Raw genomic sequence first — 26,692 nt, forward strand, 5'->3', positions numbered from 1 at the left:
GTCTATTACCGGGAGAGTCTCCTCATATTTTTTGACCCTCGCGAGGTATTCCCGCCGGCCATAACCCTTCCAGGGGGGGGGGGGGCAAAAAGCGGCTCGGCTAATGTAGGGAAATAGCTGTTTCCTATGTTTTCAACTTTTTTCCGTTTGCGCCTTCACCCTCTGACACTCGCGTCCGGCGTGTTTCTCCTCGTGTTGCACGGCTTTGAATGCAATCAAATGAAATTTTTGCATTTGCGAAATTGCCGCCGGTTATCCTCAAACGATTAAACTGATCTTTGTGAGTTCAAACTGACAATGAGATTGAAACATGAATTATGAAAAATAAACTATACTAAGAAAAAACGAGGAAATCTGGAAAAGAACATGTTTTTTACGTCGGAAGATACAATATTTAAAAAGTCACGATTTAATATACACTTCTATTGTAGATAAATATTTTCAATATTTTCATTATTCTTTATTCGAGTTAAATCGTCTTTCAATAAATTTTCCTCCATTTTTCTGTGAAAATTTCACACTTAAACTTTTTTAACAAAGAGACAAAGATATAATTAACAATTATCCTGAATTATCGAATTATTTAATGTTTATATTATGATAAACAGGAATCTCAATTAAAATCCTGTCCGTTTCGTAACAAAAGTTGGTATCGATTAATCGTGTCGCTCAATTAACTCGCATAATAGTAATTCGTAGACTCGAACATGTTTTGCAATTGAATAAATGTAATTATGTTATCCTCTGTACGGTTTAATGATGCGATAATGGTACTTAATCACTTCGTTAATTAATCACATTCGATTATAATAGCGCTATAAAATAGGCGATGAAAATAATGAAATATTTTGAAGCTTACAGATATATGTAAAGTTAGAATTGCTATCATACACAGATATTAATTAATTTTCAAATTTAATTATATAAACTAATATAGCCTAATTAAGAAATTTACATCAATGTTTCTGTTAATAAAAAATCAAATTATAAATTTGATTAAAAAAACACATAAATGAAGCAAAATGTGTCGAGTTTAAAACTATATTTGACGCATGATGCATTTTAATTAATCCTAACAAGAAGGACACAACGTTTATTCACACGGAATTTTTTTCGAAGAAATTTCTAATGTAAAATCCTCTGTCGTAATTGTATTTCGAGTTTGTATATCAACTCGCATTGTTCCGACGCGGAAAATGGTTTTCTCGAAGTCTGTGGAAATGATCGACACCGTTCGTTGAGATCTCGCGTTATCTCGATGTGCCCTTTCTTTCTTTCTTCTCGCTTACGCGCAACGCGTTTTTTCTCTCCGTTGCCGTTGCCCCCCGCCGCCATCCTGTCGATATATCTCGAATCGGCGAGCAGGACCATTAATTTCATTTTATCGCCACGCGGGACTCGAAGCGGCCGGCGCGGTAATGCGTTTTAAATGTAAAACAGGCTAAGGCCTACGGCGCTAACGGGAAGAGCTCGCGATAAAATTTGATTCAGACTCGCTCGCGCATCTCTTCGCGAACTTTTCGGACAAGGCTATTGTTAAAACAGCTAATTATGAAATGCAGAGAGAAAATGAAATAATTTTACAAATGGCAAGTACATGCCACTTCTCTGCACTTGGTAAAATTATCAAAAAATCGTGAGGAAAAATTTCGCATAATTTATAATGCGCCTAATGCGATTTTGCATAATTTAGATTTAATAGTATCTAATACGACACTAAATTTTGTGTGTCGTACGTCTCGTCTCCTAGCACAATGACACAAGCTATTATCGCGTATCCGAGAAACACAGCTGATCGGCTACAAGAAGATTCCGGGTGTGGGTTGCTCATGGAAATGGACCGACGAGACGGGTATCGTCTGTCGTTAAGCGGCTCAACCATCCCGCCCAACCATCCAAAGTTCGTCCTTCCACCCTGCGCGCTCTTCTATCACGAAGGATAGGACGAGAGCGCTCGCTGGTCGACTTTATGAATATTCTCTTTGTATCCGTCCCTTGATGCACTCGTACGCTTAGAAAATGTCAGTGAGCACGGCATCTTGAGCCGATAAATGACCGTTCTCGTACCACAACGCAGTGACAACACCTTAATGGAAAAAGGATTATTTCGCGGGTAAATTAAAGGATACTTTGCGCGCACATTGATAAGTATTACGCTCAAAGAGGATAGTACATTAAGCCGCATTATTAATAAATTAATATTGAGTTTGTAACCATACACTACGCCGTACAACCGTTAATTAGTTCTTAGATTAGTTGGATTCTCGATATTTCTTTAAAAGAAAGTTTAATTAGTTCTTAATATCTGTAGACAGAAGTTAAATTACCATTTCTGCTTTACTCTTTTGATTTAACTATCAAATTGATAATTCTCTTATTATTTAATTTGTTTTATGTCTGAGTAAAAAGACTCGAATTCGTCGGAAAGTATTCCGGTGAAAATCGATGCAAATCTTGTGTGAAGCATTCTGTATACACCTTTGTTTACCACAGGCCGGACGTCTGTGGTCGCTTTAAATCATCCCGTCAAGCTACCAACGTATCAACACGAACTGCAAGCAAGTGTAGCGACTCACTGAATATGTAAGTTGACGTTTTCGGCCGGTCGGTTGTTCGATTGGCTAACCGGCTATCGTGCATACAGGGTGATCGGCTATTCGAATTGCACCACCGATAGTCAGTGCATCGTGAGGTCAGTCGACGGTGGGATTAATTATGCAGCGGACCCCGGGCCAGTGCAATGTTCGCCTGTCCACCGGCCAATTAACTCCGAAAACATCCACGAGCCACGAAATCCAAGCGGTCGGTGTGTCATTCCGGAAGGTGGTCAGGGGTGCGAGCGGCGCGGCGGAGTCGTTCGGCGTGTAGCTGATGCATCTTCGTAATTTAAATGAAAAAACCATTACGCAAATAAACGCTTATAAATACCCGAATCGATGTCGGGACCGGCGCGCGGTCAATGACACTTCTCACGCGAAAGTATCGCGAGACAGGATTTCTCGAGCTCCGTTTCGACTAAATAGTCCGCGAGATCGATTTATGTTAATCCGTTTCGTCGCACGTAACCAGTAATTCCCTCATCGATGTTCAGTGCTCGCGCGTTTTAATAATCAGGCTTCATTACGGCCCAAGCTTTAATCGCGCGTTTGAACTATATAAATTACGAGCCATATTCTCATAATGGACAGAGAAGTAGCTTTTGCCAATTGAAAAGAAATAGAAAAATCTTTTTTCGACGCCATGGAGTTCAAAATAACTCTAACAGATACTTAAATATTTGTCGCGCAGTGCTATTATGACTTGTTTTCTTACTATTTTTATTTAAAGCGATACAATGACAAAATTAAATTATTCTAATTTTGATATTTTATTTTGTCACATTTCTGAATCAAATTATCGAGCTTTTCTTTTAAGAAGACATTAAAGAGAAAAATAAGTTATAAAACATAAAAATATCTTTCTAATTCGAATGCATTTCTACTTTTTCATACTTTTGACGCCAGCAATAAATATAGATTTTCAGATCTAGTTATAGATATTGTTTTCATGCGATTGCTAGGTTGAAATTTGCGCTGTACAACGAAATTAGAAGTCGGGTGTTGACCTGACTGGTATTTTGGAACTCTTTATATATATAGCTTTTTCGGAGTCACGACACTCTAATGCCGTAAAACAATTATGATTTGCATATAAGAGAGAAAAATGGAGAAAGAAGCTTGCGCTCGCAGAATATCTGCATCTGCAGATCTTTAGCAAACTCCGTCAAGTGACACGGACGAAGCTGGACGAGAAGGGCCGTTTACGGACATTTATCCCGTTCAGCTGGGTTTATCGTGCGCACGAAGTAAATTGGCAACGGCCGCCGCTAAATACCAGGAATACAGTTTCCATCGGTAACGGCGATCATTCGTTCCGCCCTAATCTGCTTCTACAAAGGTCTGCTCGAATTCAACGGCGAAATGGATGCGCGTATATATATCGAGGAGCGTCCGCCAATCAATTAGTTTTACATGTAATATATAGTCCTGTCGATTTGGCACAATACTGATCCGTCTAGGATAACAAATCTGATACGATAGAAGATTGAGCGACAAATTTCTGAATAACAATAAACAACATTGACACTTCATGAATCCTTTGAAAAATTACGACAATATATATTTTTTTTCGAGAATATATAATAAAATTTTAACTTTTAATTTTGAGTCACAAAGATATTTGTTGTTGAAAATTGAAAAACTATAGAGAGGAACATGTAACTGAGTTCTCAAAAAATATTTGTCTTTAGAAAAATGTGAGTAAAAGCTTTTTAGCATTATTAAAAAATACCATTTGTATAATTAATACAACAGACAGAAAATCAGAAGTAGCTGATCTAAAATGCCTCCATTCTATCTATTCGAAACTTGCGTCATTGAGATGAATTTTTCCGTCCTCGATACTGCCGTCGTTAATTCAGTACGCGGCACGATAGTCACGCAAATTTGAACCTCGTATCGGTAATTAACGCGCCGACTTTATCATTGCTCACGCGCCCGTCGAGAAACTTCTCCGTCCAAAAATTATACCGGCGCGTCGCCGCCGCGGTCCGATCGTCCCATCGCCGCCGTGTGTGCGTGCCATTTACACGCACGATTGCACATCGACGATGCGGCTGCGACTGTGTTCGCGTGGCAACAGTCGAACGAGGGTCGGAAGGTACACAGTTATTGCATTAACTCATCATTGTCATTTTTATCACGTGCCCACTTGAATCAACAGAGAAAGCTTCCCCCCCCCTCCCCCCTTCGCCGGTTGATGCCCTCTCGGTGTGGACCTTTAACGCACTTCCTCCTCCCTCCCTTATCATCCTGCGCCCACCATCCGCTCGTCACTCATCTAACTAAACTCTCTCCTCTCGCGAGCTCCAAAAAGCCGGTCCTCTTGTTTTCGCGCAACTCTTGAGCCCACGCAATCCACGGGAAGGGGTTAGTGCGCGCCGCCGCCAGTTCGAGTCGTGTCCCCTTCGTCCCCTATGGCGGATTAGCCACTAACGACTCGTGTTACTCGTTCGCGACGCAATTTTCCCTCCATTCCACAGTCCCTCCCGCCCACCTCGTGTGCACATTCGTCTCGTAGCCCTCTATTCTTCTGCTATGTTTGGCTCGTTTCCGATGGTTTTCACCGGCGACTATTAATTTTTAAGCCAACCTCGTGTATCTGACAAATAAACAAATTTTTCAGATCTAATGTACGATACATTCGAGGAATTCTTTTAACTTCCAACTATTTGATTTTAAAAAATTTTACTTTGCTTAGCATTTTTTTTTTTTTCTAATCAAACTTTCTTCGAAAATTATGCGCTTGCATGAAACAATTAATATTGAATCGACATTGAAACTTGACGTTAACACAATTGTGATCGTTTTTGATTTAATATTATCAATATCTGATTTCACAAATAATCGTGCATCTAGCAATGGGATAGCGCTTAACCGCATGGCAACGAGAAAGTAAGTTCATAAACTATCGCGGTTAAAATCGAACGGGATCAATTTATTCTCCAATAGATTCGCAGCACGTAATATGGGATCAAAAGGGAGAAGGAAACGAAGTTGCAGCTTGCTCCGACGAGTCACTACGATAGATTCCAAGGGCAATATTGCAATAGAAACTTACCTATAAACGCATTTTCATGATTCGATCGATACCACGCGGCTCTCGCGTTTCGAGCGATCGCATCATCACCGTCGTTATAAACAGATCAACGAAACTCGATTCCGTTTATGTCGTCACGCGTGTCTGCCGTATGAGAGCGTATGAGTTCCGAGATTGATTTTGTATATTTCATACGTATCCTCGGAGACCATCTTTCCGCAGCACCGGCTAGCGTTGGCGCACCGTAATAAAGTTCTTACCAAGGCTTGCCGGCTTGCAATATGCGACTCTGCACTACCATAAAGAGACAAATTCAAAGGGAATGCTGGAGCAGATACCAGTCACGCATGAATCCTTCAAGGATTCCAGGCTAGCTCGTGTGAACATCGACGGCATTGTTTATTCAGACTCTCAGTCGTGTCTACGATATTCTCTGCAAAATTCAACGACGATGCTCTGTGCACAGGAATAAATATTAATAATGTGGCTCTCGAGAGAAAAATTTACATCATTCGCGAAATTGAGCATTGAATAAAACTTTCCTGGCGTGAAACAAAAAACTTCATCTTAAAGAATAAAAAAAATTTATATTTTCTGTGAATAAAACTTTTTGAAATAGATGATACAAAATAATTCTAGAGACAAAATTTTTATGTAAATAATTATTAAATAAATAATACATATAAATAGATAAAAACTTAAACACACAACGTGAAAGACCAAAAGACGATATTTGACTGATATTCTGATATTTTACACGCTGATGTTTCTTGATAAATTTCTCAAATTTCCTCGAATTTCATATCTTTGGATCAAAATTAGCTATCTCGAATTAAGTCAACCGGATCGATGTCCTCGAATTACGACTCGGCGGCTACGTCGTGTTAAGGTATCAACACGATGATGTTTCCGATAGACCTCGGTCGAACACCTGGCGGGCGCGCCGCAGGCCAACGACCGGGATTAATTACGGTCGTTTGTCCGTCGATTTGCGCCGAAATCAAATCGCAGCGATCGCATATGCGCGCGCGTGCACGCACCGTCGCTGGCGCAGCAGCAATGTCCAAGGAACATAACGGATGGGCATCGCGAGGTATAGTAACCTGGGGAACCTGCCACGTCGAGGGGGAATCCGTTGCGCGAACCCGTCGGCCGCCATTACTAAGCATTGTGTCTGCGGTTCCGGGCGATTTGTACCCTTGCCGACCATGCGTCAGGGACATTTATTAAACTGGCACTGCCATTCCGCCCCCGTCGCGTCCTCAAGAGAGACTGAAAAGAGAGGGTGTCCTACGAGCTCTCCTGGGGGCTGCGGTTATCGAAAGACCGAAGACTGCCGTGCGGCATCGTCACGACGCTCGTGAACGCTTCTGACAATTTGCGTCTCTGCTAATATTTCATCTGCTCACAAATAATGTTCTTGATTAGTTTCGAATCTTATCGGTGAAAATTACTGCAGTAAAGCCCACATTGGCGGAAGATCGTCAAATTTGCCGTCGCTTTTTTTTTTCTAAAATTATGATTATTTTATTAAGTTATCTATTAAAAGAAATTCGGCATCTCGAATCCAATATAAAATAAACAGTCCAAACTCATAAATCTCTGCGCTTGGGATGATGATAGTGCAAAGTGTCAGAAGTTGCCAAAGAAATTTCTTTCTCTCAGCGATTTTCACACTCCAGACGGATCGTCCACAGTGCGAAATAGTGGGAACGCTGGCGTGTTCGCCGAAATTAAACAGCGTTTCCTCGGTAGTCCGGCGGTGCGGACGACCCCCAGAGTACGGCGCGCGTACTCGTTCCACCGCGTGTCCCGTTTACACCGAGATATTCATCGGCCGAGCAAACAGAAAGTGGGCAGACCGATTCATCGCTCGTGTCCAAGGTACTCTTTCGGATTGCACGTGAAACGCGGGAGGAGGCGTAGGGAACGTAGACGTATATGTTATAAAACGAGCGAGAGAGAAGCGGAAATCTAATGCGGAAACGCAAAGCTGCGCTTCAATTTCACAGCCGCGCCGATTATCGTTATCGAATAACACCGTCAGAAATAATTTCCACTCTACGCATGCAATTTTTCATCGCTCTGTAGTATCTCTGTAAATATTTATTTTTACATATTTTAAGAACAGTGTATCTGAGAAAATCTGAAAACACTACTATTATTAGAGTTAATTCTACAAAAATTCACAATTCCCATAAAATGAATCTTGTAAAATGATTAATTCTTAATGTACATAAAATGATTATTGCGTATAATTTTCCCAAGTATTTCTCCGACATAGAACCGCAAAATTATGCATTTATCACGACGCAAAAGCATCCATAAATACTAATTTATTGACGTCGCTCAGCTAACTTACGCTAAACAGACACTAATGGATTCGCTATTTAGGCAAAGTGGCCTCGGCTGTGTAACTTACACGCGCATTTAGCCCAAGTTAATCTCGGGACTGCGGGACAGTACCTAGTGGTATATTTAGTAGTACCGATGCTCGTTAAGTCGCTTAGAACGTGTAATTATGACGGTGGCCCCGGAAACGAGCATCGTGGGCGCAGTCGATCCCAGGACACAAAGACCGAAGAACTAATGCGCTTGGGGTGGAATCTCGCTTTCTGAATGCGCAATGTGAGCGCAGAATATCGGTCTGCTGCGTTTGCAAATCACCAAATAAACTTCCAAATGTGCACTGATAGCGATTGCTACGATTCAATGCCATGTGAAGCTAATGAACACGTCCCAATGGCAGCCGCGAATTTTCTCCTGCAATTTAAATGCGATTTTGTGTTAGAATAGCGTCAATATCTTTCGATGAAAATTAGCGGCGTTGTCGATGCACGATACGCTTATCTCGGTTTATTAGAAAAGGATAACGAAATAATAATGCGTGCGCTTGCCGAATTAATGTAATCATGCATCGTCGAATACGTGTCGTACTAATAACGATATCGCTATAATCTAAACAGTGATGTTGTTTACGAACGGTTTAATCAAATGTTGTAATTACGAATAATTTCCATTGGAATATTAACGCACATAGTGCGAGCATGTAACACTCGTATTACGCCGCGAAATATGTCTATAATATATGTATAACATAGGTATACTTTACTAGTAATACATGTATTCACATTTTCGTGCCAAAGAAAAAAAACACGATTACGATCAAGAAAAATTTGTTTAGAAACCGACAAAGAATGCAAATATTTTACTCTGATTGCCTATCATGCATGATAATAGAACACAATTAATCCTACCGATACAGAATCAGACAGGCTCATATGATAATTATTAATTGGTTTATTTAGCGCGATGGGCATCCACGCGCGGGAAAGCGCGCGGTTCTCGATCGCTGAATTAAACAGGAATTCATTTTGAAACATTCCCAGCCAATTTTACACGCGACAAGCATATACAGGCGGAAAGAAGCACGAACTCTTTATGACACTCCGCTGATTCTTCTTTGCATTTCAGTGGCTGGTCTCGTTATAAATCTATTTTGTTTTAGTCGCAAGTGCGATAGCTGTCAATGCTATACATTTTTATTTATAAAATTATTATTTCCGACAAAAAAGTAATGTATTTAGAATATTCTCTGTTTAGAAAATTTTTCCCATTAAAGTTAACTGTCTTAACAAAATATGAAAAATAAGGATATGTGACTTACATTTTCTATATTATATTAAATGCAGAAATAAGGAATATACAACATTATCAATCTACCGACATAATCGAAAGTCTGTACTTGATGGCTTACTAATTGAATGAAGTCATTAGATGGATTATAAATAACGAGTAACAAGATACGGCTGAGTAAAAGAACATTAATCGTGGCGAGTTTCTCTCGTGATGGGAGCATTCGAAAAAAAAAGCGCAGATCGATAATACTGGCGGCTAACAACAAAACGATTTTTCTCGTTCCTTCTCTTTACCTACAGTTTCCTTCCACCGCTAATTTGATTTTCTCTCTCTCTATTCGATTAAAACCCATTCCCTAATTAAATGCCACTCGGACCATCTTTAGAACGTTTATAGATCACGTGTTACGGTCACATTTAGTGGTGGATCCGTAAATATAACAACCAGATTTTATCTGAAAATATGCGACTTGCCACTATCGAGATTAAAAATGAATATAAAATGGATATGTGAAACGGAAAAGATTTAATATGAATCAAATATTTCATGGCGTCTGTCAATATTTAATTCAATGCTTAATTCAGAAATTATAATAGAAAAAGAAAAAAACAAAAATTTATTTATCTTAAAAATATCTCACTCTTTATAAAATATTTTATACTCTGAATCAAAAGGCACGTCACTATATTAATTTATTTTATCTTCAAAAATTGAAATAAAAGAGTGTTAAAATCGTAAAATTTAATTTTCACGATGGCAGCGAATTTCCTCCTGCAATTTAAATGCGATTTTGTGTTAGAATAGCGTCAATACCTGCGAGCCGATGTATTGTCATTGTAGCCATGAAATGCGTTTAATCGCTGGAGAATAATGTCGCGGTCTGCACAGTATATCATCGTAGCTGCTATTCCTTAATTACTGCACGGCAAATCGAAGCAGAAATCCGGATAATTATGCGAGTCAAACCGTCTAGCGTGGTCCGTATTTAGGTGTTCCTTTAGAATAGTTCGCGAGGGACTCGAGGAGTCCCTAAAACCACAGTGACCTCCAATTATCCTGTGGATACCACGTGGCCTACGTAGTCCGGTGGGTCCCCATGGACTGTCCGCAAACACCCTTGCTTCGCCCCTTCCTGCCGCCTGTATAATGCCTCCTAGATTAATTCATTATTAAAATAACCCCATCGGTGAAACCTTGTTAACGCTGCGTATTAAAGCAACGCGTGCGGGAAATGAAATTAGCAAAGACACAGATCACATTGGACGACGAAGGATCTACGCAAAGAAATTTTTTTTTATCACGTTGAGTTAAATAATGAATTCTGCTTGCTAAATTAATTTTCTCACTATAATTCAGCCGGAAGGAGACATTTAGTATTCTTACGAAATCTTGTTTCATGAATTATACATATTAATAGCTACGAAAGAGAAAAGTACGTTTTGGTTTTTATTACCATATTATTATATTTAAAAAATTATGTTTTATGCAATGGAAATTATAACACTAATTTATTTAAAAATATTCTCAAAACTTCTGAAATATTTATAATATCTATCTATAATAGAACAGTTCTCAGATATTTTAGAAATTTTTTTAGAGCAACCATGAATTCGGGTTTGAAAGGGAAGTTTCCTTGTACCTTCTACCTTTGCCGGAAAAGGGTTATCACATAAATTTGCAAATACAAGGGCTACTGTCGGCAATGACGAACTCTAAACTCGATCTCCGTATTTAATGTCACGCGCGATTGGCCAGTATTTGGGGTGCGACGTCCGGTTCGAACTCCGGGAGACTAAAATCAGAGGTCCTCATTAGGCATTCTAGGGTCAGGAAGGGTGTCTAGGGCGACCGACTTCTCTTCTGTCTTACTCGTAGCGACACTGAGACGAGGGAGCCTAAGACCGGACATTTCAATAAAGCTCGGCGAACGCGTAGGTTCAAACCACTGACCGCGGTGAGTTCTGGTCAGCAGCTTCCTCGGACGAAATTGCGCATGTCCTTTAGCCCGCGGGACAGTACGTCGAAATAACGACGATCGATCGATCGTCGCGTACATACGCGGCACGATAGAAATAAGAGATTCCGCAGAGATTTCCTAATACATCGCTTATTAAACGTAATTCCAAGCGTCCACGCTTGAAAATTTCCGCGATGCTCAATTCCGTTTACAACAGCGAGTGACTCTTGTTATTGTACGAAGCACGAGAGACATGCAACAGTTTCCCTCGCGTGCTATTATGAATGATTTATTGTGTGTTAAATTTTTGTATGCAAATTATAAATGGTGAAATTGTATGCAATTGAAAAATATCTAGAATTTTGTAATCTTGTAAATAATTTTAATCCCATAAATAAAAAATTATTTTACGGACTTTGTATTTTTTTTATAATCACAAATTATTATACTAATTTCATATTATCACAAGCGGAAAAGAGAAAAGATAGTTACAGAAATCAAGAATTAATGTAGAGTAAAATACAAAGAAGTATATTTCTTCTTGAATGTATCAGCCGTCTCAATCCCCTCAAATTAACGGAATGACTTCAACGGGAAGTTTTTCCAGCTTTATATGTTGCACACAGGATCATGTTCTTCCTCATAAATCCGCCACCCTCGCATCTTTGGACGTATCCGATTGCTTTGCGATATATGTGGCCTTTTTCCGAATCTCCTTTCTCGCAACTAAAATTTGATCTCGATTCGGGATAACTGATCTGTTGGTCGAAATAATTTCAACGCGGAAATATGGGATTCGATTGCAGTGTCAGTTATACTGATCAAATAATTGTCATACCAATAATAATATGTAAACATGTGCGCATAAAGTTTAACATGTGAAATTATCATTTGTTCAACAATTAAATATTCAACTAAAATTTGCAAATATCAACTTTCGCCCTAATATCGTAATTTGAAAGAATCTCTTCTTTTTTGTTAAAAGAAATTTAAATAATTAATTTTAGAAGAGAAACAAGATTTGAAAAAAAAAAAAAAAAAAAAAACAAGATTTCAAAGTACAACATTTAATACAAAATTAGCGGCTTCGAGAAATAATATTTACAAAAGAGAATGGATGTGGATTAAATGCGTCTTCCAAACAGTAATAAAACAGATTTCAGTAATCCCGACTATCTCTACCTTTAATATCAAGCCAACTGACGTTTACGGCGCTAAAGTTCATCGTCCGTCCAGCGTATTGTGATGCCTTATCTCGCGATCGAAACGGTTCGCATACCCTGCTGCATGATGCTCGCGTTGAGATACCCGAGCCGCTATTGGTATAATATTGCAGCTTTGTCGCGTCTCCGGTTGAAATGACACGCCACGATAGTCCGAGCTCCAAATTGGAAGCCGGACAGTGCGGGGCCGAAAGTACCGCCAGAAACAGAAACGGAGATAGAAAGGGATTGCGGCGGCTCTAAAGTCTCTCTGACGTTCCGGCAAAACGCGTTCAAACGCAGGCGAGCTTAGGGACGCGCGCGAGCGGCTACTCGTAACTGTAGACGACTCGTCTTCTAAACGAGCGCGGAGCCGAGGTAAAGCACCGCGCGCGGCCACCATTTTGCACGGACGGCTTTAACTCGCGTCTTCCTTCTCTTCCCCACAGAGGACACTAAATATCCTGACAAACCCCTCGCGGAGCAAGCCCCCATGTGTACGCGCCGCCACTACTTGTCGTGAAAGCGGTAATTACCGGCGGTAAGTTGGAATCTATTTATGGGACTGCGGCACGTACATACATACGTGTAACTTGAAGGAACTGCGAGTTTGCAATGTGTCGAGCTTGTGGCTAATAATCTCCAGAAAAGTTGGCGGAATGGCGTTTCGAGCATGTTTAGCGTACTCGGCAAGAAGTATGTAAGTGTTAATTATTAAACTATGTTAAAAAAATAACAGAATTATATAAAAATACGAAAAAGAAAATAAAGTTGAATTCATTCAAAATTGTACGATAGAATGCGTTATATTACTGTCAGAAATTCTACAATTTGTACAAACTGCCGAGCTTGCAAGATTTCTCAATTTCCTCGCATAACAAATTTGTCGTGGAAATAGGCGGATAATCGAGAGATTGAATAAACCGAAATCCGAAGAGTCGGCACTGGATTGCGGGAAAGCCCGTTAATTAATGCGAGTCAAACGCGCTTAGCGCGGGTGCTTTCAGTGGGCAAACTTTATTTCCCGCTGAAGGATATTTCCTTTCAGAAGATGCCGTGCGAAGGAAGCGAAAGGGATGGAAAAGCGGTCGACTTAGTTCTTGGCGAAGTTCCTCGCGTAACAATATGGCCGGTCCACCGAAGGAATGGCGCTTTACCTCCGCATCCTTCCGTAGCCGCCGCTGCCGTCGTCGCCGCCTCACCGCTCCTCTACCTTAATTAGCTTCGCCCGTCGGTAAACAATAAGCCGTTATTTCTGACAAATTAATTCGAAAAACAATTCCCGGTCTGTCGGGTCGCGCGACGCCGCAGCCGCCGGCTTTTATCCCGCTGGGGATGCGCGTCTCAAAACGTAACGAGCATCCCTTTCATGTAATACTACACCATGCCCTACGCTTCGCCGGAATTCCTGAGACCCAACCGCGTTAAGCTCCCTCAGGATCCTCTTCCGCTTCTCTCCGGCCGCAAGAAAATCAGACGCTCGTCGTTGTCGAAGAACGGAAACATCGCATGGCGATCAACAATCCTGTCGTGAATTATTGAACTAAACAATATTCGTCGATTTTATATCCTGGAGAAAACGTTGTGAGTTACTCGTAATTGGAAATACAGCTACAGAAAAGAACATGGTTTTTTAAGTTCTGAAAAGGATTTCTCAAGTATTTTATAATATTAATTTAGTGGGATTTAGTTTTTCTCTAAAACTTTAATACAAATTCGATTAGAAACAAGATTATTTATATACTAGAAAATATTGGAAGAAATATAATTTTACGTAAGTTTGTGCTATATTGAATAAATAATAATAAAAAAATTTTGATTTAGCTTAATTCAACTTTTCGCGAGGAGAGAGCCGATTTCAAGTTTGTAAAGACGCTTTTGAAGTTTGATATGAGCCTCACGAGACATCCTATATAATTCGATCATAATTAAGTACCGCGGAGAAATTTGCTCTTCATCATGTCGTATCCTCTTTTCCGCACGCTTGCAGAATGCATTTCCCGCGCTAAGAGATACGGACGGTTACCCTCAGACCGACCAAATCACTTTGTCGTCACTGCGTGATCCTCGCCGCTATCCCTCGCGCAAATATTTAAGCGTACAACGTCCGTACACCCTGGAGATTACATGGGCAGCTCAGTTCGTTTCGTCCGACTTCATCTTCATCAACATACTGATCAAATCTCCCGTCCTGCTCCGCCGCGCTCTCAACGTTTACACAAAACCACCGCACGATGTGCAATTAAATACCATCTTTCATAACTCATCGCACGCAATAAAATCGACAATTGAATCATACGTGATATATCGTCAAGCATTTTAATAAATTATCTCTTTCTTTATAACTCGACGATGTTATTTTAAAATAGAAATTTATTTCAAATTTTCAAGAATAAAACTTTTGTAAGTGACGAACTTTATGCAGAAAGAACATTAAACTTTCCTTTCAGTTCTATAATTATACAAATGTTAATACTGTCCTATTTAAAATTTCTAGTGTCATACTTAATTTATTTCTGAGACATATAGTATTCTAGTTAGATGAGTGTTGATTTATAGAGATAGTTTGCAAATAAAGGGACACCGGAGATATATACGTGTAGCGCACTGTTATATTGGCGCAAGTCTGCGAGTGCGATTGAAAGTCGAGAGATCTCTCGAATAGCCGGATTCGCTCTGCCCAATCTCTATCTTCGCCATCTCGATTCGCGTTTCGAGCGCGTTTGGCGAACTTGGGACCGCTTCCGAGAACTTCCGGTGCGGATATCCAGTTTGATAGTTTAAACCGGATATTCGACGCCCGCTTTCTCTCTCTCTCTCTCTCTCTCTCTGTCTCTCGTTGGATAGCTCTACCGGCGAACGGAGAATGGAAACAGCGAAGGGGTTGCAGTCTCGTAGCGCGGAGAGTGGCGGCGGCATCCAGGCTTATAGCGGCGCGAGACGCTCATCTGCATTTCAAATCGCACGCCTGTACGAAGATTTGTACGCGCGGGCACCTTTCTGCAGTGCGAGTGCGGAACCGAACGTGTACAGCATCGTCCGGAAACGAATCGTCGGATCGAACGGTCGCACGTAAAAATAGGGGAAACTAATAGGCGCATGAAATGTGTTATAATTTATTTGAAAGTTATTGGCCATTAGTTTAATCAATATGCAATTATGCACGATTTAATAACGCGTATTATTAAATTATTCATGGGCCAACTCGTCCAACTGAATTTATCATCAAGCCACATTAAATTACTATAATAAAATATATGTGTATGCATTGTACATAAATGCTAAGAAATATAAGTGAAAAATTAATTTCTCATACCTTCTTTCTTTCTTTCAATTCGCCTTACTTACGCGGCGAATAGAATCCGGTGTACATTATAAAGAAACTTAATAGATTCCACTTCCTAGTACTGTTGTTCTTATTACTGTTTGTAATGATTTGGCTAACATTATACTCGTGCGCTATGCGCATACAATCCACAATGTGTATTTCCAGCCGACCGGCGAAAGCGCGTTGCATGCACGTTTACGTATATCAAAGACGCGTCACTCTCGTGCATGCCGTGATTGTTTTCGCCCGTGTACACGCACGCAGAGAAATAGCGTGCACATAAGACGGAAATTCTACTGGATAGCTGCGGGGCCCACGTTCTTCCTCCTACGGCGGAATTGAGCGGCCGCGGATTTACGGTAAGAGCCGCGCAAACGAAACGAGCGGAAGTCGACCATGCTTCCGGATCAGACGGCTAGGTCTACCGTGGGCTTTCTCTCTCTCTCTCTCTACTGTCCCGATTAAACTACGCGGAAATCCTATCGAGAAGTAGACGCCATTATCCACGCGAGAGTGTGTTCACGCTACGTCGACGTGCTTGATTGATTAATTCGAAAGTAGCTTCCGATGCGACCACGAAAAGTTAACTTTTAGATCCGACTCATCGGACGGTTTCGGCTAACTAATTCTGTTTAACATCTCTCAGTCTTTTACCGCATGAGAGATTTCCTAAAAATTTAAATGCGATCTTTTCAGAGAACTTTCTTGCAATTTTCAACTCTAGTTAATTCGTTTGTGCATCGGCTAAATTTTCCTAGAGTAATTTCGCAAAAGAAGCACGAGTGTGTGATACGACGAGAGAGGACAAGGTTAAACGCGCGGACGAAAAATGTCCATACAGATTGCGTCGTCGTCGTGATGGAAGCGATCGGCTGGAGAAATTCATGGTCGGGTATTTTCTGAAGTAGACCGAAACTTCGTCGCCTGCGCCCGAGGCAGCGATATCGATAAGGACTTACCTTGCCGACCCCGGTGAGCTCCTTTACGCCTATCCTTCTGAGAAGGGCGGGTGGTGCCGGAGGTGGTGACTTGAGAAGAAGTGCGGCGTATCCATTGGGAAAAATGGGCAGCTCGTCAGATCCGATGTTTTCGTCGCCGGAACGCCGTCTCCGATGCGGGCTCGACGATAAATTCAATTTCTGCGCTGCCCTGCGTCACACAAATTGTCGCGTTTAATATTATTTTATCATGCGTTATATCATTTTAATAAAAAAAAAAAAAAAAAACTATCATATCATCAATTTAATATAATTTCAATACATTTTTTTCCTAAAGAAATTGGATCAGGCAATCATATCTATAAAACATTCATGTGTTATTTACATTTGAAGTTTTATCAGAAAATTTGCACGGTTATGAAAATGTACTGAGAGGGTTATAAGGAGTAAAATATTCCATTCCGAGCTCGCTCTCATCTCGATCCTCTTGAGCGATGCCTATCGCCTTGGCAGGCGTGGCCTCCGTACCTGCGAAAGGGTCGCCGTACTCCGGAAGGTATGTGTCTCGAGGGCGACTGGGTGACATACTCCGCGGGACGAGCCTGGTAATCAGCGGAGGTAATGTGCCGGAACCCCCTGTCGCGCGGGGCGCGCCGAGGTGGCTGCGTTTAAAGGGGTGCGCCGGGAACGAGAGCGACTCGCCGTGTGGCGGCATCCCAATGTCGGCGTCAGTTTTGGCGGCGGGGCGGGAAGTTACGCAGGGCAGGTTGCCCTAACTTCTCTCCACCCCTCGTGGGCCTCGTTAACCCACGCTCTGTGAAATTGGAAATACCAGCGACCTCTCGCGCACTCGTTCGCCCTCTTGCGAGGTCGATCTCGCACAGACTCTCCTCACCTCGCGCTCCCGCACGCTCTGCGGTGCGCGGCTCCGCCGAGCTCGAGTGTCATAAAAAATGGAAGGTGTGGGGGATGCGACGGGGCGTCGAACGGAACGCGGTTATCGCCGCGAGGTGCAGTCGCTTTTCACCGGCCGGCTGCCGGCCGCGTCGTATCCGTCCGTCAAGTGAATCACGTCATTCGCTGCTCTTTCGCTCCCGTGCGAGCAGGTGCGAGCGAACGGCGCGTGAAACGACTTACGAGGATTGCGATGTGTGTCGGCCAACGATTTCTTTAATAGATTTCGGAGCGGGACGGAGAGAGAGGAAGAGAAAGAGATAGAAAACAGATGACTTTATCACACCACTCAAAGCAAGTCCCTTGAAGCGCACGGTGAAATAATAGGGTCATTTTGGAACATATGACCATAGTTTTTGGAATAGATGGCTACAGTAAAAGGCACGTTATAACGCTCACGGTTAGCGACGGTTCTCATACTTTTCGCTCGCGAGGAGATTGACACTTTTAACAGGAATCTAAGGTAACGTAACTTTTTTGCGGAAATATAAAATATAAAATTCCTTGCCGTTGATGTCTGCAGCTATAAAAAAATTGCGCGCAGTCGTATAGGATTAAACTGCAGAATATGACGAATAACTAAAAAATTAATCGTTGAATAAACTAGTATTCGGAATAAAAAAAATTCTGCAAATGGACAAAATGCAATGTCGTACGGAAAAAGAACGCTTCAAAGTTAATTACGAAACCAGTTAAAAATTGTCAGTTCTGTCTCGGATGAGATACGCGCGCAGCGCGAGCAGAACCGTGTAAACCTTTAAGGCAATTAGAGTATCCGGCAAATATTGCGCAAAAGCTTTCGGATGTTTTTTGTTCGGGTGCAACGACGCCGAATTCGCACGACGCGCGCGCGGCTCGTCGCAGCTGCATAACATCCATCGACAAGCGGAATGTTTTGCCGGCCCGTTCAAAAGGATTGTTTTCGCGCACTATCAACGCTGTTGCGCGCAATAAACGGCAGCGACAGAGGGAAAAAGCGACGGCGGGAGATCCACGAGATCGCGGCTCGTCGTGCCGTTTTAACGAGCGCGGACTGCGAGACAAACGCGAGAACGTCGCGTCACATTGCCCTCCGGAAATTTGTGCACTTTCTCTGCATCGGACGAAAATGCAGCCTCACGGAACCACGGTCGTCGTCTAGTTTTATGCTCGATTTAATTATTTACGGTACTCTTTTCTAGAAGATTGAGAAGAAAAGGGACGGAGGAATTTACGGAGCGGAACTTGCACGAATAAATTACGTCCGAAACGTGAGCCTCTCGGGAAGCAAACCGTGTTTTTTTCGACGGTGAGAACAATGCAGATTTCTTTTGATTCTATTTACGATCGCGCAATGACGATGGCCATGCGCCAAAAAGATAATCGCATCGATATATCTTTCGTCGTGAATATAATTATGTGAACGTTCTGGTTTGTTTCAAACCTCACGAGGTAATACCGCACGCAAAAATAATATCAAATATTATCTCGCATTCTTTAGACGCGATGTAGAATGTATAATAAAACATGACTGATTCCAGCGAGATATTTCTGTAATTAACGTAGACGTAATTAAGCAGTCTGCCTCATTAGCGACTCGGGAGCTTCCAACAAATTGCATTTTCTCAACATTACATAGTAATAAAAATTCACTGTAGAGGAGTATGGAAAAAGTTGAAAGTTTGATATTCCTATGTCATTTAACAGCATTTGTAATACATATAAACGTTTTATACATTATTACGTTAAGTCATGCACAAAATATGCGAGGTGTTATGCGATATATCTAAAGAATATACATTTTTTATAATCACGTAAAACAATGTTTTAATGTAGCTTTAATATTTAATAATTAAAATATTACCAAAAAATTATTTTAATAAATTAAATATTTCATTCTGTATTCAATTAAACTTAATACTATATTCCATGAAATTTTAATTACTCTGATGTAACGAGAAATTTTTGAGGCTACAAATTAAAAACAAAAACTTTTACTTTGCTGTTCGCTAAATAAACATAGAAATTAATTTCATATACACGATTTTACGTGAAAAATTTTAAATTGATATTGATCATAAAGTTTAATATTTCACGTGTTATTATTATGCAAAATCTGGACAAAAATACTACGGTGGATGTTTTATCGCAAGTTGATGGCAATCGTAAGATTGCAAAGCAAGCGGAACACCTATTTCTGAAAAAGTAATGTATCTTCTACTTCGCAATATGTGCCTTAGGCGAATCCAAAATAGAATGTGAAAGGATGCGGTAGACGCAGGTGCGTGTCACAAAAGCACAATCTATTTCATCAATCAGGAGGAACAGATGCGTACTGGATCTCATACATGTATTCAAAACCTCCAATGAAATATCGCCGAAATCCCCATATCCACTGTCGTCATTGACATTTAATATCTTAAAAGCGAGGCATAAAATGCCAAAAGCGTGGAATATTAAATTGCACATGGCAAATATAATCACGCAACAATTCCCAGTTGCTGAATACAAACCTACTAGAATTTTTACATTAAAAGAGCTTGAAAACAGTAAAAATATTAATAATATACTTCGACACTCGGTATGAATCAAAACTTTATTTTTGCTAATTTATATCATTATTTGATAAATATTCATTCATTCATTCATTCATTTGTTCAGCTGTATCTCAAATGCGCTTTTCATAAAATGACTAATCTCAGTTAATTGTTGATTCTCCCAACAGAGATTTCGATGTGTTACACATTCGTCATTCGGCGACGGTCGACGCGTTTCACGATTTGTCCCGTCGTGTTCAACAATCGTAAATTTTTGCACCGCGTGTTTTTACAGTAATAAAAGTATTGTGTGAATAAAGCCAGCGCGAGAGAAATGGGACCCGCTCGTAATTCGCGCGGAAATTACACGCTTAATTCGCGATGTTATTTACGAGCGAACGGACACTCGCCGACCGACCACCCCAGGGGAAGCGAGCGAGGGAGGTGCGGCGCTCCCTTCTTGGCAATCCGCCACGTATCTCGGCTTAATCAAGGAAATTATGGCGCGAAACGCTCTAAACGTCCGCCTGCATTAGTAAGGTCGCATATCTCCCGTCGCGACACATCCGATATCGGCGCGGCGCGGCGCGGCGCGTGAATTAAAAACTTTCGACGAGCCACACGCGACGTGATTTTTTACGAGCCCGCAGTGGGGATAACTAGCGGAAGAATTTTATAGGCGGCGGCTTAATTAAACACGCCACGATCAACCTTCTCGCCAGACAAAGCTGCGAATAAATCCTGTTTGGACTGGATACGGCGCCAACGAGACCGCTAAATAAATGCGCGTATCGTTATGGTGATGTTTTGCGGTTTACGAGCAATCGTCGTGAAGACCATTTGCGCCGAAAAGCTAGTTGATTTTTTTTGCCGGAATTGAGAAAATTACGTAGCGTTAAATCTTCGCCTTATTCACGCACTCGTCAGCGTGAAATGTTAGATAGTCATTTCGCAGGCCGCTTTATTTTCGTCATAACTTTAATATTCATCACTCTATCATCCGCGGGAAAATTCTTTGTCAAAAAACTATACGAACGTCTAGAATATCTGGCCGCTTTTATCCGTATTATCATTAATTGTGCCGTTTATTCATTCGCTATTGAAATTTTTATTACAGTAATATCACTGATAGTCACTAATCGAATTTTATCAATGACATTTCGAGATATTCTCTGCAAGAGAGAACCGAGGGGTTTTGATAGCCGCGAATGACGTTGAAAGTTATAAGATTCACCGAGCCACGACAAATTATTTGTCGAGACTGGCGGCAAATGAAATTTCTTCCGGACGGATTAAATTTGCATCCTCATTAACTGCTTTTCCTGCCTGCGGAAAGTTACAAAGCTTCCCGTCGTTCTGTAAACACCTTAATGGACGTCCGGTGAAAAATCTCCAACACTTTTATGGCCGCGAAACGCTCACGGAGTGAGCAAGTTACTGTTTTTTCTCGTATCGCACGCGAGAGTATCGCCGGCGTGCCTAACGTTATCGCGCGCGCTGCACTCTACGATATTTCATAGCGGGGGATAATTGTAGTTTAAATTCGGCTCTCCCTACCCGTTGCAACCGATATCAGTAATCGCATTATTACGTGAATCCGGCTCCCGACCTATTACTAGTGAAGTATTATCGCCCGAAAAGTTAAGCCTCTTACGCTCTGGCTCTACGATCTATAAATTTTACATTGCTCTCGCTTCAAACGCGCTCGGCTTTTGAACGAGTCTTCCTACGGCAATCCACAGAACGGCAAAATAATACAGTCGAGTGCCGCCGTGCCATTTAGAATTCTGGACCGAATCTAAATATTCACGCGCGAAAATGGCATTCCTGCAGCAGATTTAAATGACGAGTAATAACAAAGATATATAGAGAAAATTATTAAAAATTAATATTGAAATTTCCATTGCTTAAGTTTACAAAAGCACGAGAGATTAACACCTTTTTTTAAAATTTATTCATTAATTTATCCAATTTAAGTTTATCAAATTAAAAAAAAAATTGTTTCATTACGTAACATCGAGGTCCAATTAATTTTCCCCTAAAAGATTATTTTTTTTATAACAATTTTTGTTGCCTCTAAAATTCGCTACTCGCAACCGTGCTCTACATCATTCTCGGCGCGACAAACGTTTGAATAATTCTCCCCGGCACACACACACACACTTGAGGGTGTGATCCGTTACGCGATCAAGGCGGAGGATGAGAATGAGTCACGAGCTACGTGTAACCACTCCATAAATTACGTAACAGTCCGTTCTCATCTCTTTTTACTTCGCACCCGCGCCCGAAGTGCGCGACGCGGTGGCTCGGCAAACTCGCCAATCCCGTTTGCACCGCCGCGGTCGCCGTCCTCCTTCCCTCCTATCGCTCTATCTACCCGTCCCGCTAGGACTCCGTCACGCACCTTTCTCCGTTCGGTTGCCCGGAAACGGAAAGAAAACACCGACGGGAATCCCGCCGGGATGGATGGAGAGCACATTCGAGAGGACATCGCCGCTCTCTCCCGAGTTTCTCCTTCGGATAAACCGCGCCCCGACGCTCTCGCTTCCACGCCGAAACGACAAATTCCACCCGCGCTCCTCCCCTGATTGAATTGCCATAATCGATCCGTGAAAAATCCCAACCGCGTATTCAACGACCTCTCGCATTACTTCCCGCTCTATCCGTGTTTTTCTTAGCCCGCCTCCGTCCTCGCGCTTCGGCTCAGCGAGATAATCAAGAGTGCATTTGCTTTAATCCTTACCGGCCCCTCTCCACGTTCCCTCACGTATTCCTCGTACCACTCGTCCAACCCATCTATTTTTCGGACATCGATAACCTCACATTAATCATTTTTTTTCAACGAATGATGAAGCGAACCCCCTGTCTATTAGTATAATTGCATGATTTTTATTATAATTTAAGGGAATACGGCATTAAACGCGAAATAATTCGCTACTTTTATTTTATCAATAACGAAATAGTTCGCTACTTTTATTTTATCAACAACGATCAATTTTTACGATCTATAATTGTATTCTCGTTTTTAAACGCGTCTCGTTTTTATGCTTAAAAAGTAATACTTATTTATTAGTTTTCAAAATGTCAATTTTTATATACAGTTTCTTATGGTTTCTTTCCTCCACTTCAGAAATATATAAGTAAGCGACCGCAAGTGACGATGTTACTGCCATGCGATCTCATATTCCGCGAGGAAGTGCGCACTCGTAAACGAGAGTTTATACTTGTATAAAAAAGCCATCGACGATAACTCGCGGCGTACTTCGTCCACATAAGCAAACTTCCGCGCGTTTTCTCGTGGAAAAAAAATTTGACGAGTCGATTTTTTTACCGAGCACGTACGGCAGTAAATCCGCTATAGGCATCCGTGAAAGTATCGTGCCCACGAGAGAGGCTCGTTTAACTTACATCGACGTACGTGCACGGCTCTCGTACCGTAAATCATACGAAACGCCATTAGGAGCGGAGCAGCAGCGCTCTGAAAATTGCGATGGAAAAGAAACCCGGATGTGTGTCTCAGCTGGTCGATGCTACAGACTCTGATTAAATTGCTTCCAAATTTTTTCCCGTGTATAATAAACTGGCTACGTTACAGCACAATAGTTTGCGCCGCGTATAGAGTTTGATGCGGAAAATTATTTTGTTAAAAAAATATATTTAAAAAAAAACTGTAAGAAAAAATTACACAAAAATAAATTGAAAATATATCATCAATATCAAATAGAATTATTATTCGTACTTGATGATAACAATATTATATTTTTGAGTGTGTTGATAATACAAAAAATATATAGCAAAGCATAACAAAAATAATATCTCTCTCAGATCCAAAAAATTCTGTCAATATTAAAATAAAATATATGAAGAAAGCTTCTCAGAGACGAACATTGTTCGTTTTAAAATGCATTAACAGTATAAGGGATTTCGCACGAAGAAACGGTCTGGTCGTTTCGCATTTCGCAGGAGTTTCGCGGTACTCCGCGGAAGGTCGGTGCTAAAGGTTCAGAAACGCCTTGTGAACCCTCGTTTCAAGCCCTTCACCCTCGTCTGCTTCGCCGCTGTCGAGTCTCGTAAGACGCCGTGCCGATCGCGGTGGAAAAATAGAGAAATAGAAAGAAGGGAAAGCATCCATTGCTCGTCGGTAGTCTTCGTAAGAGCTGTCAATATAATTTCCTTTCTACATGGACGGTTGCGGGAGAAACATTTCGCCTCTCGAGGCGTCTGGAATGCATCCTCGCGATCCACGGAGAGATGCGGCTTCCGCCGCTTTGCGGAACGGCGGAATTCCTGACGTTTGACGAAACGCCGGTGTCAGAAGACGAGTGCACGAGTGGCGAAATAAATTCGTCTGCAATCGCGCATGAATAATATTTATCTTGCGACAAGCATTATGCGTTTCCATATTCTTGCGTACGCATGCATTTGCGGGTACGAAATGTTATTTCATCTTGGCTGTCACTTGTAGACGATAAGAGCAATTCAGGAAAGATATGTGTGTGTGTGTGCAGAAACAGTATTCATTTGTCATTACGCGAAAAATCCCGAAATGTTTTATTTTAATTTTAATAAGAAACTAAATCTCTACCAAATTTTATAGTGTAAAATTCCAGCATCTAAAAAATTGACATGTACATTTTAATATTCTAGACTTCTTTTTTTTCTATAAGATTTCAATGCACCAGTAAAAAAAATGTGCATTCTAAACCTACCAAATGTTGATACAAGATTCTAAGACAAAAATGAATAAAATTTACATTGCTAAATGTGCACTCAAAAAAATGATCTTGCAATAATAGCTAAAATTTTCTAGGTGTAAAAAATTAACTAAAACAGATAAATGATTAGCAACTGTTGTGATATTGCATATGTAATTACTTAATCAGTTTAGATGACAGAAACAGAATATATATCTGTATTGTTTGTGAACTTTAAAAAGAAAGTTTCTCTAAAGCGCCTATCCATATAAGATCAATCACGTGTTAGATCATGCAATGAATAACATTTAGCAATAGTACCTAAATTTTTCAGAAGCTATTGCTAGAACATTACTGCTATAAATTCTATATGTGACAAACAATATTTTCACAGATACGAAAAATAGCGATACATTCTTGTTGCGATATCTAGAAATCTAACTACATCAGCGAAATATTTTTTTGAGTGTGCTAAATGTGGCTGCCTCGTTTTACATATTCTCGTATTAAATAAATAAAACTGAAAATCAGATATTGCATTTGACGTCAAATATACACAAATAGCACTATGAAATTCGCTGCATAGAAAATACAATTCTCAAAAGACGTATTTTTACGAGATAAAAGTGAAAAAGAAAAATATAATAAAATCAAAAGTAAGCATAAAAATAACCTAATGAATTATAGATCTCTTTTTTTTTTATTTTAATATAAAATATTTCTGATGCAAATTAAATATATGTACTTCTCAGCAGTGTGGCCAGCGATTTATTATTCGTTATTGTGTTACGTATCTAAATGGCATACATAAAGTATTCACAGCAGACGGGAAAAAAGAAAATGCAATGGTGGAAAAAGAAGAATGGCTTAAACAGGAATCCCATAGTGATCGTGAAATACGATTTTCTTTTGTCCTGAATCGCGGCGGCTTGGCTGACGGGCGATCGGTTTATTTCACGGTGCGTTACACGCGTAATTTTCAAATATTGGTCTGATTTATCGTTGTATTAACGGTTAGGAGTACTCGCTTCCGTCGACGACGACAGGACGATCTCCATCGTCAACGGACTCGCGCGAATGAGAACGCCCCTTCGACGAGCGGGCTATAAATATTCAGGGTGGCGCCGACAAGGAGCACGGGCCCTCGAAAAAGCGCGATCTGGTCGTGCCTAACCGTGGAAATCTGATTTGTGCTACGGGAAAGTTTGATTGCCGATGAAATCAGTCGAGGGCTGCGAGTTTCTTTTCACAATGCTCCGAGTATCTCCGGTATTCAAATCTTTTCCAAAATTTAATTATATTGTTCGAAAAATAATAATTGCATTAATTATAATTGATCTAACAATTTACTGTGTGATAAGTAATAATAATAAAATAAGAAACGAGCATTTAATATGAGATTTGTCACGAGATTGTTCTACATTATAATACAACAACAATTTGTAAAATTTGTTAAATAAATAATCAGAAAAATTTTAGATTTCTCAATTAACTGCGCTTTTAAAAAGATTAAATGTGATGTTTGATAATTTCCGACTATGAATACCGTTCTTATACTCAATTAGTTCCGACAAATGTTTTTTTTTAACGATTAAAAGTTCACGCGCTGTCAAGACAAAGGGAGAGATTAGCAGCTGAAGAAAATGCCTGACGAGTCGGAGAGAATATGTAAATACTCGTAATACTCGGATGAAAGTTCCATATGAGAATGAGAAAGTTCGCAAAAGTTCCCCAATGCAGATATTTGCACGCTCGCGTCTATGCGGCGCGAGGACGAATGCGAATTTACGACGATCCGTTCACCCTTCCATCGCCATAATCGAGATC

At 40.7% G+C, this 26,692-nt stretch overlaps 1 protein-coding gene across 6 annotated transcripts in view; it reads right to left on the reverse strand.

The window, feature by feature from the left end:
* The window catches only part of LOC105668373 (kinesin-like protein KIF26A), a 316,872-nt gene that overhangs the window by 87,249 nt on the left and 202,931 nt on the right, over positions 1–26,692 (reverse strand). For all 6 annotated transcript variants that reach the window (XR_010891197.1, XM_067358966.1, XM_012360716.2 and 3 more), the window contains one exon: positions 16,723–16,912. Coding sequence is in view for 5 of the 6 variants with exons in the window: in XM_067358966.1 (XP_067215067.1) it covers positions 16,723–16,912 (190 nt within the window). In the remaining variant the exon portion in view is untranslated. The remainder of the gene's footprint in view (positions 1–16,722; positions 16,913–26,692) is intronic.

This window comes from Linepithema humile, chromosome 7 (genome assembly GCF_040581485.1).
Source record: "Linepithema humile isolate Giens D197 chromosome 7, Lhum_UNIL_v1.0, whole genome shotgun sequence".
Taxonomy (NCBI): domain Eukaryota; kingdom Metazoa; phylum Arthropoda; class Insecta; order Hymenoptera; family Formicidae; genus Linepithema; species Linepithema humile.